The sequence below is a fragment of the Gambusia affinis genome, linkage group LG13 (genome assembly GCF_019740435.1).
Source record: "Gambusia affinis linkage group LG13, SWU_Gaff_1.0, whole genome shotgun sequence".
NCBI lineage: Eukaryota > Metazoa > Chordata > Actinopteri > Cyprinodontiformes > Poeciliidae > Gambusia > Gambusia affinis.
Genome location: NC_057880.1, coordinates 25,887,048 through 25,903,628, shown reverse-complemented (window position 1 = coordinate 25,903,628; position 16,581 = coordinate 25,887,048). Strand labels below are relative to the sequence as shown.

The window sequence follows — 16,581 nt, the reverse complement described above, 5'->3', positions numbered from 1 at the left end:
GCTGATTATACCTTTAAAGTTTTTATCCAACAAAAATCAAAATGTGTTATTTTAACTCACTATTCCAGTGAAAGTTATGTGCAGAGAAACGGACATTAGACACTCCTAACACAGAATCATTTCCACTGACGTTTCAACTCCAGTTTTTAACTCCAGTTAAAAAATGCAATACATTCATCTTTTTAATGGATTATTACTGAACAATATTTCAATTTCCTGTCACCTTTTTCAAAACTTGAACCCAAAGGTTATGTTTTAATGTTGCAATATTGTCTGTGCAAAAAGCTGAAAATGTCTGTGCGTCTGCACCATCTGTCAAAATGACAGATGGCTGTTAGATCATTTAAAAAAACGCATTAAAGATGAAAAATATTCAATTAACGAGACCTGTGATATGATGTGAATGTGCATGTAACGCAACTTTATAGAAATGCAGTGGAGTAGAAAGTACCCACAATTAAATGTACTTTAGTAAAGCAGAGATGTGCCTCAGTACTGCACTGGTTAGGTCAGCACTAACCTGAAAGACTGGGAGTTGTTTGAGGACTTTTTCTGAGCCACTGTGAAAACGGATCTATAAACTGTGTCCGGCTTTGGATCCCAAGCTGCACTCTGGCTCCTGCGCTCAGATGGCCGCTGCAGGGGTCCAGCAGGGGGACATCGTCTCTAAACGGAGCCAGGGCAACGGGCTTCTGAGAGGTCACACGTCCAGTTCCCGGCTCATCCCTCCGTCCTGCTCTGCACAGACCAGAGCTCAGCCTGTTGATCACTTTTATTTCTGTAGGAAGAGACGTGAAGGGGTCCGAAGCTGCAGCCATGCTACATGATGTTTTGTTTCAGACGTTGCCTGGAAACCGTTGTTGTTTTCTGCTCTGATCAAATGACATGCGGAGAGGCCGTGAAGATGCTGCTGCACATGCGAAGCATACAAACACCTCAGATCGAACAGCTTTGAGTCTTTCTTCTGTTACCTAGAAAATACTTTAAATTGACTCACATTTAGTCAAACCAACACTAAACCTTTCTTCCATTCTAAATACCATCTTTTGTCTGCAGAACATTCAATATGTTTACATGATCTTTCTGTGCTCTGATGATCAAAATGTTATTATTTTATCTTGCTAATCAAGAAACTCGCTAAGCTTTCACAATGATCATAAATCTGAAACAGAAATATCATCTTTTGGCAGAAAAGATGACAAATGGAAAACTTTGAAGAAATAATCACTTCTATCTGTCTCTTTTATCTGCAACTGCAATATCTCTGATGATTAAAGGACGATGTAGTAAAAATAATCTATTTCATTTCTCTGAAATGAAATAGATTACACCCTTGTAAGAAATTGGATGGATGGATGATTTTTGTGTAATTAATTAACAAACCAAAACCACAGTCTAACATGCTATAAACCATCTCCATCAAATGTATCTTTGAGTAGTCAGACTGATAAAGTTTTATATATTAACATAGTTTAATGTCGCCCATCAGTTCTGCTACACTTTGTGTGTTTGTTCTGCTGTAGCTGTTATGTTTTCACAACCTGCAGCTACTAATATATCACAGTGAGGAAAATGTGTTGCGAGAGTGAGGAGCAATTATTATCCACAGAAAGCTGCAACACAAAAATGTGTTTTGGTGGCAAATGATAAACAGAAGGTTTGACCCTGCCTCGGGGTTGCCTTTTTTATTTATTTATTTTATTGTCCGGCATTTTAAAAGGTGTCTGCCGTTTCTCCACGTGACCACTAGATGGCGCACTAGAGCCTGGCTGGTGAATAACGCCAGAGGTTAATCTGTGCATGCTGCTCTGCTGCTCAGTCATTACAATGCAGTGCACAGGTATCAATTTTATTCGAATAAAAATAATTAAGCAGCTCCAGTATCTATCAGATTTCTCCCAAACAAATAGGAAAATGAGTTTTCAAACGAGCTGGTGTTGGCTGAAAGAACAACTTCAAATAAGAGCTGTTTGTAAAGTCTCCATGTACTAAATGGAAAATATGTAAATTGCATGAAGGCAAAAAGAGTTTTTAAACAAAGGGAGTAATCTGGTGAAGGAGCGAGCTTGAAAGAGCCGTCTTCCAGTCAACCAAGCAAGGAAACAAAAATATTATATGCCTCACTGTCTGCTAATTAGTCTGCTTTTGTTGTGTGAAATTAGTAGAAACATAGTAAATATACATTTTAAGTGAATGGGTGCGGACAAAGGCGTGAGGCTCCGCCGCATGTGGCTGATGAAAGCCGGCTGATTGGTGGCGTTCTTCTAGGGAGGCGTTTGTTTTAAAGTTAATGTGTCCGAGGCGATGATGGTGATGCATGCTGATAGACGATTTTTTAAATTTATTTATTTTTTTTAACTCGAGCCTTCATTAGCAAATGTAAACACCCAAGAGCTGTTGAAAAGAGGGAGTAAAAATAGCCTAATTAGAGTTATTCTGATAACTGAGTTGTGAATATGCCCACAACTCCCACACAATGCCCCCCCTCACCCAAACACACACACCCTTACACGCACACGCACACACACACACACACACACACACACACACTTCACACAAGAGAGCAGAGCAGCAGGGATCAAATGCAGCCCATTTTAAATCATTTTTTAAATAAAAACTGAACACTCATCTGCTTCAGTGATGGAGTTTAAAAGAAGTCTGAGGCAAATTATTCTAATGAAAATGGCTCCAGAAGTCCAAAGGGTTTAAAGTCCATTATTCAAATTCTACATCCATCTTATTGTGTTCCTGTTCTGCTTTAAATCTTGTCTTCTGTTACATTTTGTAAAGAAGCCTAAGTCAGGGTTGACTGTTTTCCTTTCCTTTTGCAGAAGTTCAGACATTCCTAGAGTCATTACAGACCTTGTTACTTTCCCCTGTGTTATTAGTCAGCTTGTCTGCCATTCTCCAGACTTCTCCACCGTCTCAGAAATTATTTAAATCTCAAATCTTGCCCACGGTGCAAAGCAGCAGCAGCCACTAATTTGCACAAGCTGAATTCATCTGAGAGAAACTGTTGCTCCAGATTGAGAGGCGTTGTTGTTGCAGCTGCTGCTGCAGAGAACCAACAAAGCTCAGATCAAGCTGTGAATCTGTAGTTCTGTTACTCTGAGTCTGAGCGGTTCTGGGTTCGGTATCCATGCTGCAGTCTGTTCCTCTGCTGGAAGGCGTCACAGCGCAGAAAGTTGGATCGGTTTGAAAAACTGAGCTGCAGGAAAAGTGATGTAGTGCCTATTTAAGAGACTGAAATGGAAAATTCAAAAAGCAGCACATTCTGAATGTTTCCAGCTCTAATTTGGTAATGCAGAGATCCATAACTCAGAGAGGAGAGGTTGTTGGCTGAATCACTCACTTTATGGAAGAGTGTCAAGAAGAAAGTGAATCTTTAAAGCAGGCCTTTAGAAGAGCAGCACTCATGGCAGATTAAACCACATTTAAGCTTCAACACGGTGAAATATGGCAGTAGCTGCATCATGCTGTGGGGATTCTGTTTTTCAGTGGAGACAAGAGTAGATCAGAGTCAATGGGGAAATGGATGGAGCTAGATCGAGGACAATAGTGAAAGAAAACCTGAGACTGAGATGGTTTAAGCTAAAACATTTTCATGTGTTAAAATGGCCTAGTCCAAGTCCAGAGATAAAACCAATTGAGAATCTGTGGTAACACAAGAAAACTGATGTTTACAGATTCTCTCATATGCAGATGTTCTCAGCTGGTGGAGTGATGAAAATAAACACCTCTGAGATTTTGGTAAGTATTAATTCAGGTGTGGCTGAGCCCAAATGCATGCCACACTTTTAAGATTCTTACTTCCCTCTCCTTTCATACATATAAAACTATATAACATCTTTCTAGAAAACCAAAAACATATTAGAAATGTGTTTTAAGTAAAAAGTTCAAGGTCTCTAACTTGATATATACAACTTGAGTTGCAAGTTTAAAAAGTTTTATTTATTAATGATAATAAAATACAAAACAGTTTTCCTTCAATGGCCCAAACTTTCCAAAAATAAATTACTCGACACAAGAACAAAGAAAAAAAATCATCTTGTGACTTTTGCTCATTGTGGATCAAACCATATACGTCAACTGTAATGGCCTAGTCAAAGTCCAGACTTCAATCCAATTCAGAATTTGTGGAAATCTGGCAAATTGATCACAGATGCCCTCTGTCCAATCTAACTTGGTTTTGCAAAGAATAAAAGCAAAACATCTGCAGTCGTTACGTTTCACGATTTGAGTGGAAATTCAAGGACATGCCACACTTTTCAGAATTTTAAAAATAAAATTTTTATAAAAATAAATGTAAATTTCACAATGATCTATATCATAAATCTAATTAAAACACATTGAAGTTTATGATGATAACATGACTAAATAAGCAAAAGGCCAGGCGGTGCCAGTAGATTTACATAAGATTCTAAGAACCAATCACATTTCATCATAACTGAAGTTTTAACAACGAGCCTCATCGGCGCTTCATTTCATTACGTAAAGCGCGCGCTGTCAGCTGCCCGTCCGTTTGGCTTGTCAAACGATGATAACCCAAGAGTTTATTAATAGCATAAAGGCCCCGAGGTGCGGATCAGGGGTCACACGCATCACGCTGTATAAGACGGACAATTGATTACTGTCCAACGAGCGCGCATGCACAAGACTGGCCGGCACGCGCTCGGTCTCATGCCGCGCGTGGCTCCTTCAACCATTTGGAAAAATCCAAGCAGAGCGTTGAAGAAGCTGGAGAGTGGCCCCGGGCCTCGGTGCAGCGCTGCCTCGCTGCCCTCGGTGGCTCCAGCTCCCCGCTTGTCACACTCACTTAACTCAGCGGAGTAATGAATCCGCCGCTGTGCATTTTTCATGAGGGAGGCGGGGGAGAAAAATCTGCTCCTTATGATGCCTTTAATATGGAAGTCTTCACACGCCGCGCCCCGCAGCGCCCCCTGCGGGCTTCCAGGGGGCTGCATAATGTTTAATGTTAACATTCCCCCAGGGGAGGAGTCAGCATGGCGCAATGTCACTTTCAGTGATGAATATGTTGACTGCGGCGCGAGCACACTCAGCTGGAGATCAGGGATGGATTTGGATTGAACACCTGCTTCAATCTGCAGGGAGATACTGGAAATAAATGGCAGAGTCAGCCAGTTAAACGCTGCGACCTTCCAGAAACGGTGAATTATTCAGAATGAAAGGGAGAGGAGACCGTTTAAATTGGATTTGCAGTTTGGACTGGATTTCTAGAACCTGAAAAAGATGGCGGCTCTGCACTGGAAGCCATTACTGGGCAGCTCAGCTGGAAGAAAGGCCCTCTGATGGAGGAAGGACAGAGAGAAAAGAAAGAGGGAGGGAGAGGAGAATTAAAAAAGAAAGAGAGAAACAAAGCAGAAAATCACAACAGAAAACATCAAAACAACAGGAAGGAAGGAAGGAAGTATTGAGAAAGAAGGAAGAACCTAAGGAAGGAAGATGTGGAAAAAGGAGTGAAGGAATGAACTAAGAAAGAAGGGAAGGAGAAGGAAAGAAGAAAAGAAGGCAGGAAAGAATGCTGGGACAAAATTGAAAGCACTGAAGAATGAAGGAAGTTTTCATTCTGGACAGGAGGATAATATAGAAATAAAACCTCAGAACAGGAATTAGCATTAAAACAGGAAGTAAATAAAGCATTGAGCACAAAGGATCCTGTTCTGTTGGATAGAAAAAAATCCAGACTACACTACAAGAAAAAGTACAACAAGCCCCAACAGGAAGTCCTGCTCACCTTAAAAAAAGATCAGAAATTGGGGCCAATATCAATATCTGACATAAATCTGTTTTGGATGATAACCAATATTTACCAATATTTTTATTTATGATTTTGATGCCTTAAAAAAACTTCTGTGCTTCAGGTAAATTACCCACAAGCCTGTGAAACAAACGGCAAAATGATGGAAATAAATATCAGTTGTTAATACCAGTCCAGTTTTATTCACGTATTGATATGTTACAAATACTGATGCTGATGCCCGGAAGAAAGATTTTCTTAAGCATGGATAAATAATAAAACCAACTCTAGTTATATTTTTGATGAGGGAATAAGATTATAAATAGTCGAGTTTACCTGATATTTCCTCTTTAATGTTTCTGTTCCCTTTGAGAAATCACTTTTGCTATCATAAATAACTTTTAAATATAAACACTAATGGCCTGACGCTGCATTTAGATCCTCAGTACTGGATAAAAAGGGATGAAAACACTTTCAATCAAACGTAACAGAGCATGTTTGCCAGTGTTTTAGTCCAGGTCACCTAATCTGATTCGAAGCCAAAACCAAACAACCATTTCTAAGATCATTTCTGTTACTGCAAATATTTAAATAAAATCCTGCTGAGTAGCTAACCAGCAGCAGACTGACTGGTTCAGACCTCAGAGGAATCCGGTCTGATAAATCTAACAATCTGAACAGGTAAAACAAGCAAACTGTGAAGAGCGCAGACATCCAGCTAATCGCTAACTCATTTAGCATGAGCTGCTGGCAGAGCGAGTGAAGCAACAGGTGGAGTTGGACTTAACTCAGTTAGCATTATTTGATTCTGTATGTTGCACTGAGGAAAACGTCTTTATTTCAGCTCCGGAGATCATTCCTCCCTCCGGTTTTCTTCTCTCTCATCTTTTCATCCTCTGGATGTTGGGACAGCAATTACATTTTTGATCTAATGCCACCAAAAGTTTTCATTTCTCACTCTCATAAACACACACATTTGGCATTGAATGGAGAAGACAAATTAACAGGAAGTGGCGGTTATCTGGGTATGGATGTTCTCCTGAAGCCATCATTTTGCTTGAACTCTTGACTTTTGCACTTTGACCCTCTCATACCACGTGGAAGTAGGAAGCAGGAATGGAACCCTCAACTTTCTGAGCATGCATGGTAAAGGAGGTAGAAAAAACAATTAATGTTGGAGCTCTGCAGCAAAACGTGGCCTCTTGTGGTCACCATGTCTCCATGGCAACCATTAGACGGTCTATGCGCCACAATGTTTTTCTTGTTTCTATCACAAATGTAAACATGGAGTTTGATAATCTCTACGGGAACTGATTTAGATGTGTGCGTTTTGGTGAGAGCATGTTCGTGTGAACATGTGGAGATGCATCTCAGACTCACTGGTAAGTACGGCGGAGGATCCGTTAGCCTGGGGGTCGGTTTCTCTTCCACAAGCTTTGGGATCTTTGTTAAGAATCCAAAACATTCTCCACTTACTGAAATCCAAAATACTTCAGATAAAAACTGACATCTAGTAAGAGGATGATGATCCAAAAGATTTGGTCAAATAAACACAAAAATGATTCAAGAAGACACTTCAAATTAAGCTTCACCCTTGGCCATCTTTGTCCCCAAAAACTCTAGAGAGAAGAACAGAGGAGAGAAACAGGATCTAGAAAGTTGGTGTGAGGAAGGACGGTCAAAGATCTCTGTTTGTGAACCGTTGCAGCAGGAGCCTAAGTGCTGTCCAGCTGGCAGGGGGGACGTGTTGTACAAATTACTCACAGCAGGGATTCAAGTACAAGTGGTGCCAGTAATTTCTGAACAACAACATCTATTTCTAATAACTCATTAACGTGTTTTTCCTCCTACAATGTGAGGTTGTGAGGTGAGCTGGGGAGGGCACACAATGTATGGAGGAATTATCCGTCCTCTTTGCAGCCATCTGGGGTTCAATTCCCAGGAATTTAAGGCAGCATGTGAACAGTTGGTCCCATTCAGTCATGTGAATTAAAGGGACGTTATGCAGAATTTTAGAAACAACTAAAAGCTGAAAGTTCCTGTGCATGTAAAACATTTTAAACTATGAAATGTTTGTAAAATTAGTCATTCAGCCTGTCATGAGAGAAAAGAACATGATGATTCATTTATTAGTTTTATTTTCACATGTTTGTCATTCATTTATACATTTCAAGGAAGAAAACAAAATATTAAACTAGAGAGTTAAATATTTAGTTTGCTAATAAAATATTTATTTGTAAATGTGAGTACAAAATAAACAAGTGGCAAACAAAAAACAGTTTAAAAAGTTTAGTTTAGTTTGAAAATTTAGCTATGTTTTTAGCTTGCTTACTAAATATTTAGTGTGGAGCTAAAAATTTGCTAAATATTTATTTTAGTTTCTACCTAGCTAACTAGTTAGAAGATAATTATTTAGTTTGCTAAGTAAACATTTTGTTTTGAGCTGAACATGTGGCTTCTATCTAAATATTTAGTTTGGAGTTAAATATTTAGCTTTCTGATTAAATGTTTAGTGAACAAGTTAGATATTTGGTGTGAAGCTTGATATTTAGCTTGATAACTAAATACTTAGCAATATTTATTTAGCTTGCTCACTAAATGTTTAATTAACAAGCTAAATATTTAGCTTGTTAATTAAACATTTGGTTTGGAGCTGACATTTAGTCAGCTTCAAACTATTCTAAGATAGCTATTGGATCTTAGAATAGCTAAGAAATGACTGAAATACAAAAACCTGAATGAAAGGCTAAATAACTCAAATTATTGCTGATAGTTTTTGACAGTGTGACTTTACAAACCGACAAACCTCCTGCAGATTCATCATTACTCACAACTTCCCCTTTCATCTGTTCAGGCTCTTCCAGCTGAAAAACATGCCCAGGTCCATTCACATCTGTAAGGCCGCTCACAGTAACCTTGGGCTTTATACAGGCTGCTGCAGAATGTGCTTAAAAAAAAAAAGTAAATAATGACCTTCCACACATACCGCTGTTTTCCAAACAGTTGTAAAAAGTCAAAAATTGAAGCAAACAAATGCATCCATTCAAGTCTGAGAAGCAGCATGCAGCCACTCATGCAGAGAATGTATGGAAGCCGTCTGAAAATAACATTGGACATGCTTGCATTGGTAAAAAGTGCCAGACCTTGTAGCAGGGAGCTGCAGGAACGAGGAGCCTGAAAAGAGAAGGACTCATGGACAGGCTGTGGATTAGGAGCTCTGCTGTGATCCGGCATAAAAGGCTGGTTAACAATACATCATTTCTACTTTTAGGAAACATTTTATCTGCTCTAAAAGAGACATAAGAGCCTCCACTCCACATTCCTGCTATTGATCCGTGTATAATAACAACTCAGATTTTCAATTACATTCAGGACGCTGCATTAGCCAAAGACACGCTGAAGGTAATGGACTTTTTTGGTCACAGAGACAGAAAGACTTGTTCCTTTGAGACCTCAGTTTTCATTATTAATCCCCTCTTCCCCCACCAAGGCTGTTTCCTTCTGCTCTGATCAAGGTAAATTACCTACTTTACTGGAAAACTAATAGAGTGGAAATCAGAAACATTTGGCAAGACTGTTGCAAACAGATTGACAGTTTAGAGGAACTAGTTTTAATTTTTTTTAGTATTCAATTCACTCAAATATAAATATGAATAGTTTGTGTAACAACTGAAAGAAATCATGAATGAAAAGGAGCAGAAAAACATATATACTTATAACATCTGCACCCAATTTACATAAAAAAGAAAATTAGTTATTCATATTCGTATTTTGCCTTATTTCTTGTGTAATAAAATATTTTCACTTGCAGCTGGACAGAAATGCTTGGTTAGATTTAGTGTTTTTGAGGGTATGGGGGAGTTTACCTTTTCTTTCTGCACAACTGAAGCTTTTTATGGTTCCAATCTCCTGATTTGGTGAGGGAATGAAAAATTGGAGCTTGGTTGCTCCAGCCAACCAGCCAAGATAAGAGATTTCTGAATGGTCAAGGAGTTTTTTATCATCAGATATTTAATATTCTTTTGTGCAGACTGGAGTCACCTGCTTGTCTCTGAATGCGGCAGAGCGTTGCTGTACTCCAGGTTGCTAAGGTTTTCATTTAGATTGTATATTTTTAAAATGCTTTAATGCTTTGGGATGCTTGTCTTTTTTTTTTTTTTTTTTTTTTTTTGGCTGCAGTACTGTCTGGAGTAAGTACCAAACATTTTTTGCACATTTAGTCATTATCTACCATTTGCATTCATTACTAGAATTACCGTTTGAGAATTCCTGCAGCTTTCTGTTGGGTTATGGTAAAATGTTTTGTTGATTTCCAGCATTTTTAATGCATCTGTTCTACTTTGGGGTTACCTGTTTTTGTGAGTGCAGGGTTTTTTTAAAAACAAGTTTTACCAGGTTTATTGGGTGTTGTTTGTTTTGTAACTCAATTTTAATCCCATTAGGCCAATTTACTCACATGTTGTCTTTTCTTAAATAATGTGCAGCATAAGTTAAAAAGGTTAATGGTACAACTTCTTATTCTCCAGCAGTGAGCTTGGAGAGTTTTTCACCCACAGTCCTCACTGTGGGGGAAAGTACAAACATGGGTTCTCATCAAGCAGAGCAGAAATAGGCCTCATGTTTTATTTCCGCCCAGTGAAACAGAGAGTCATTGATTACTGATTTGCAGTTCCTAGAATAAAATAAAAAGTAAAGTACAAATGCATAGATGCTTGAGTTGGTTTTACTTGAAGACGATTGAGGCATTCTTTTGAGGTATATATATGATTATGTTACTTTAAAAGTGAACAAGGTTGCACAAAACATGTTTGTCACATTTTTTGCCCAAATCATGCATAGAGAGATTTTAGTCTGCTCAGTTTCAGAAGGAGATGTTTTAGAGCGTCTGTCACTTTAAATCCAAATGAGCTGCTGCTGGCCCCGGCCCCAACTCAACGTTTACACTCAGAGGTGAAAATGGCTGCAAATAGATGCACAACTATACAACCGAAAAGCATCAGTAGAGCCTCCTGCACGACTGCCAAGAATGCAGCAAGTGGTTTCTGGATGGGTCAACAAGAAAACACTTGTTTTTTCCAGCAGTCATTAAAACGTACTTGGGTTGCTAGGTAACAGGCTGGGCTTTGCTGCGGTTGCTAGGTAACGGGCAGTGCCTGTTGATTTGTGATGTTACATTGGGAAGGTTTTTAAAGGGCTCATTTTCCAAACACCAAAAAAGATTAACTTGCTGTCAGAAAACATCTGTGTTTAAGCTGTTGGTCTGTTTTTAGAAGCAGTAGAAACTGAAATGGAAGTATAGAAATGGGAATTTTGGAAAGTACACCCTCCGTACATTTTCTGACATAACTTAACAAAATTATTCGCTTCTATAACTTCCTTTTCTTCTCACAAGCAGGCGCACATGTGAAGGTTTGTTTTTTCTTAATCTGACTCCTCTAATGGTTTTCATAAACCCATAATAACTCCAGGCGATGTGCTGCAGCACGTGAGCCGCTGGCTAAGGCACTAACACCAGGCTCTCTGTATCACGGCCTGTATGATAAATTACAGTTTCAGGGCTAAGAAATGAAAAAATCCAACAAGATGAATGTTGTGCTGCAAATACAAACACTTAGTATTCCACAGAGCCGGTTCTTTATGATAGCCGAACCATCAGCCTTACTATCTGTGGTCTAACAGCAGCTTATGCAGATGTGCCCAGCTCTCCAGCTTCTACAAAGCGTCTTCTGCAAGCAGGTCACATTGGCAGCGTCTGTGTGCCGCGGATGAAATCGTAACGCTGCCCCGTGAGACGCTCTAAAGCCTTATCACTCAGCTACCTGGCCTTTAACAGCTGCTGATGGAAAGGGACAGATTGAACCTGCTGTCACTGACAGAAAATAGAAGATATTTGCTTGCTCCATGGTTTGGATTACCTCTTAACTCCAAAACAAAGCCACATAAGTTGTTTGATTTCCATCTAATGCTCCGATGTGCCGGAGCACATCTGTCAGTGTGAGGTGTGACTGGAGAGGCAACCCTACTCGGATCGAGGAGTCGCAATTGTTGCCGTCATCTGGCGGCCAGCAGAGCCAGAGAGGTAAAATTGGAAAAGTGAATATGTTGCTAATGGCGGAGGAGAAGAGCTGGAGCTATAAAACCTAATCTATAGAAGACAATTTCAGGCCCCAGACGCTGGAGAGCCGAACGCTCGATCCAGAAGCGATTCGCTCGGATTGATCAAGGAGCGTCGTAATCACATGGGAATGATACACGCGGGCTGCGAGGAGTGTCAGTAGATTCAAAGGTGGGTTTAATGGATTTGAAGAGATGTGCTTTGAAATGATTTCAGGGGGCACAAATAGAATCCTCAAAGCATCTTAGCAGCATTTAACAGCTGTCCACTGAAATTAACGTTCAGCTACAGTCGGTGGGATCTGGAGGAACAGAGGCCTGGAGTTTCCTCAGCAGGAATTCAAAGAAACCCTCACTTCCTGAAAGAACAATCGGAAATCTGCTAATGAACCGCACAGCTGCAGATAACAGAGCCTTATTAGGCGGAAAGCCTAAATGCACTTACAGATAAAACCGCCTTTTCTTTCATTCAAACGGCTGAAAGCCTGGCGCTTCCTCTGAAACTGAAATTGAAACCCTTCAAACGTGGAATGAAATATTCATAACCTTCAGCTGTCGTCGAGCTCTTCCTGTTTCAAGATAAAACGCACAACAACAACAGAAGAAAAAAAAAACACAATCCGACATAATTATTCACCTCTAATGAGTGAGGAGAGCTGAGCAGCCGCTCGGCCCACCGGGCCTGGCGGCAGAGCGCGGGACTTCCTGTTCTGCTGCTAACAGCAGCTGCTGCGCCTGCTTCCTGCAGATACCGCTAATCTAAAGTTCCCAACTCCGCCGGCTGGAGATGCAGGCAGGTAGCTTTTCTTTTTCCTGTCTCATGAACTCATGGAACATTTTCACCTCTGTTCAATCTTCTCTGAGCTCTTCATGCATTTGATAAGATGGCAAACAGCGGCGCCACACTCATATTTATGGAGGAGAAATCGTGACTGGTGCCTTCAAAACTTTGATTGAATTTTGCACAGAAGTGGTTTGATTTAAAGCTTCAATCAAGTTGTATCTTCCCTCTGAGATTTTACCGCTGAGTGGGAGTCAAATTCAGTTACTGGTGAGTCGTCGTTGAAACATTCCTCCTGATTTTTTACATCTGCCATTTTGACAACAAGAAACTAATTTATTAAGATGAAAAAAGGAGATGTATTGAAAATAGTAGAAGGGTTTACAAACAAGACCTTGGATATATTCATCTTAGTTTCTCTTTTAAATGTGCGTTGTAAACGACTCGGCTTTTTCAATACCTGACAAATAAAATTCAAGGATAAAAATGAAATTAAGAGATGCATTTTTTTGTCATCCCATTCAGATAATCTATCATTCATATGTTGGTGTTAATAATAAAGCATTAAAGTTTTTTAAGTGACAAAATGTGAAAAAGTTCAAAGGGTGTGAATACTTTATGGATGACCTGAGGTAAAAGTTAAAAAAGTTCTGTTGCAGTATTGATAATGAAGTAATGAACAGTTTCTGTCAGTAATGTAAACTTTGGTAAAATGAATTATTCATGAGAACAAAACAGGATGTGATGACTTCTCTGTTTACATGATGCTGATGAATCTCCAAGGTGACCTTTTATCCCGTCCTGTTTACTAAAGATCTGATGGCGTAGCGAAAAGCAGATCAAATCAGATGTAGTCAGGCTAAAGTAAAGCCTGGAAGAGGTGCAATCAATAGTTTAGGACATTTAGGTAATTATATCATCCTTTGCTGCCTTTTGATTTATAAAATCAGTGACTCAAATCCAGCACAGTTTTTACAGAAAACAAGAAAAGTTTGAATTTACACCATTCAGTTTAAAGGAGACATTAATAGTGTCATGTTCCGTGTCTTTCTGTGTCTTTCTGTGTCTTTATTTTGAGTTTCTGTGTCTCTGAGTCTCTGTGTTGTCCTGTTTCCCCTTGATTGTTTCCCAGGTGTTTCTCGTCTCCGTGATTACCCTCTGTGTATTTAACCCCGCCTGTGTCCTTTGTTCCTCGTTGAGTCCTTGTCTTAGCTGTCTACGCGTCTGAAGTTTCCGGGTCCATTTGTTTACCAGTTGTTACCGGAGTTGAGCCCTGGTGTCTGTGTTTTGTGGACTATTTTTGGATTATTTTTTATCATTAAATCACCATCTATGATAAATAATCGATGGTGACAAACCTGGGTCTCAAGCATCTGCCTCACCATCAACACCTGCACTTCTTGACAAATAGCGGATAAATCACTTTCTCCCCTGTAAAACCTTACATTATAAAATCATTATTTTTAAAGAGAACGTTTGATTATTTCTTTTCTTGAATGTTTTCACACCTGATAGTCCGGTAAACTTGGTTCAATTGAACCGAAGTTGCACATTTTTTGACATTTTCAGTTGCCACGGTTCCCTTTCACACAGCATTGTCAAACCAACCAAAATCTTTGAGCAACCTGTTCCCCTCCTCGCCTGTAGGGGCGCTGCACCAAGAATCACTGAAGGAAATGACACAGAAATCTCAGAAGACACAAAATTCAGACAAAAATGGAATGGCATAAGATTTTAGTGGTTGTAGGGTTTCTCGTTTGCCTTTGGTAAAAGACTTAGAGCCATTGTTCTTAGTTCTTAGTCTTTTAAGACTAAGACATTAGCTGTAGGGTTAAGCTGTACAAGCAAATACTGGAGCTGATGAGTTCAACAACATCTGCACTTCTTCCTGTTAAAATGAAAAAATAAATAAATACATTGCCACCAAAAACTGGTGGAGGATGAAAACAAAACTTAACTTTTACCACAAATTCAGTTAATTCGCCGTCTTTAGGTCCACAAGCCTCACTTAGCATTTAAATGTTAAAAGTACATAAGACGTAATTTAGAAAACCACAGAAGAAGAATGAGTTGTTTATAATGGCTGCAGATAAAAGCCTCGTTTCTTCAGAGCGAACATCTAAACTAAATTTATAAAAGAATGAACCACAAAAGGCAAATCTACTCCAGAACGGCTGAAAAAAGAAAACAACAAAGGTATTTCAGTGGACTAGTCAAAGTCCAGACCTTAACTTCTTCATAGGGCTCCAATAATACCTTAAAACAGCTGTGCAAAAAAGAAGAGAAAGAATTGAGGCCAAAGTCTTGATAAACAGGAAGGGTTTATCGGTGGGGTGTACTTACTTTCCCGTCATTGAAAGAACCTTTTTTCTGTACCTCTCTTTACCTTCAGGAGATAACAAAGGAAACAACCAGAGCTGAGGACGGATCCCTCTGTGGCCTGGAAGCCCCTCCGGCGTTGTGTTTCACAACAAGCAGAGAAGAGAACAACAAGTGAAGGATTCTGATGCATGAGGCCAAACGGAAAAAAAGAAACCGTTCTCACATCCAGCCCACCAATTTTTAGTTTCCAGCTTCCTGCTGTTCAGAATTTACTGGAGCTGTTTAAGGAGCCATGCTGTGGTGGAGAACAGTGAGCAGCTCCACTTTATCCTGTCGAAACGAACAAGAAATGTCTGCAGCTGCATGTCTGGATGACAGCATATGCTAATCAAAGCTTCCACATAGTTTTCAGCATCACAGATGTGTGTTGCTCTGCGCTCTAATGCGCCCTCACACATGTGATCTCAGATGCCGGCTTTCTGAACAGTTAGACAGATGGTCCATCTATTTCATTTTTCCTCAACCTTCTGTTGACTTTATAACCTTCCCATAATCAAAATTCATGGATTTTTCAATCTTTTGTTGCCCCTGGCTCTCACCCTCTGACATGTTCTGCAACAACATCAAAATGGATGTTTTTGTTACTTTACAGACATCAATTTTATTCCATAGTTAAAAACATATCTTTTTAGAATTGGCTGTACTCAGAAAGGCCTTTATGTCTGCAAGACATTTATTGCTGCATCATATTTCTGAAGCTGGCTGGATTTCTGCTTCCATTTGTTGACCACTCCAAGCGCTACTCCACATGATGCTCTATTTTAAAAGACAGAGGCTGACTGATTGCTGTAAATGAATAATGCATTTCATCACCTCCTGTAATATGAACGCATTTCATCTCAGCGCGCAGCGTGTATTGTCCGGGCCGGGGCAGAAGCCTAATTACATGGTTCCAGCTCTGGGAGAGGCCGACCTAATCTCTGATGGGCCCTTCCTGCAGATGTGTCCAATTAATGGCCTCTCTTTGATGGAGTTTAGATGCCTACTTCTCTGGGAATTTGGTTTCAAAGTGAAAGACTCTATATCCTCTCTTAATCACAGCTTTGTTCTGCCCACAAATCCAGTTTTAAAAAACTTATAGTAGAAACCAGATATTCAGGGTCTGACCACTCTAAAGCTTTGAGTTTTAGGCTAGTTAGGATTATCTATTTTTTGCTAGACGCCAAAATAAGAACAGATAGAGCTTTTTTAATAACTTAAATTATGTCTGGGACACTAAGGCGATCATTTTGATTAATTAATTACATAGATTTTAATGCATTAAAATGTTTAAAACACAATTAATTGCATTGCTTTTCTACATCATATGTAACCTTTGTATTTAAATGTTTCTGGTACACCTTTAAATCTGACACACAAACAAAATTAGCATAAGACGAGCATTTGGGGTTAATTTTTGTTTCAAAAATCGATCTGATGCCACGCTGGATAAGTTAACCATTGAGTTCGCAGAAGACGAACGTAGACGTCAAACAGCAGCGCTCTGTTTACGGAAGTAATAGTGGACGGCGCCATCTATGGATCAATTTTAATTGACAGCATTGTC

The 16,581-nt window shown here is 39.5% G+C and overlaps 1 protein-coding gene across 2 annotated transcripts in view; it reads right to left on the bottom strand.

Moving 5' to 3' along the window:
- Window positions 1–834, bottom strand: part of LOC122842714 (spermatogenesis-associated protein 48) — an 11,794-nt gene extending 10,960 nt beyond the window's left edge. For both annotated transcript variants that reach the window (XM_044136840.1, XM_044136841.1), the window contains exon 1: window positions 521–834. In XM_044136840.1, the coding sequence (XP_043992775.1) occupies window positions 521–818 (298 nt within the window). In that variant the 5' untranslated portion in view covers window positions 819–834. The remainder of the gene's footprint in view (window positions 1–520) is intronic.
- Window positions 835–16,581: the final 15,747 nt, after the last annotated feature.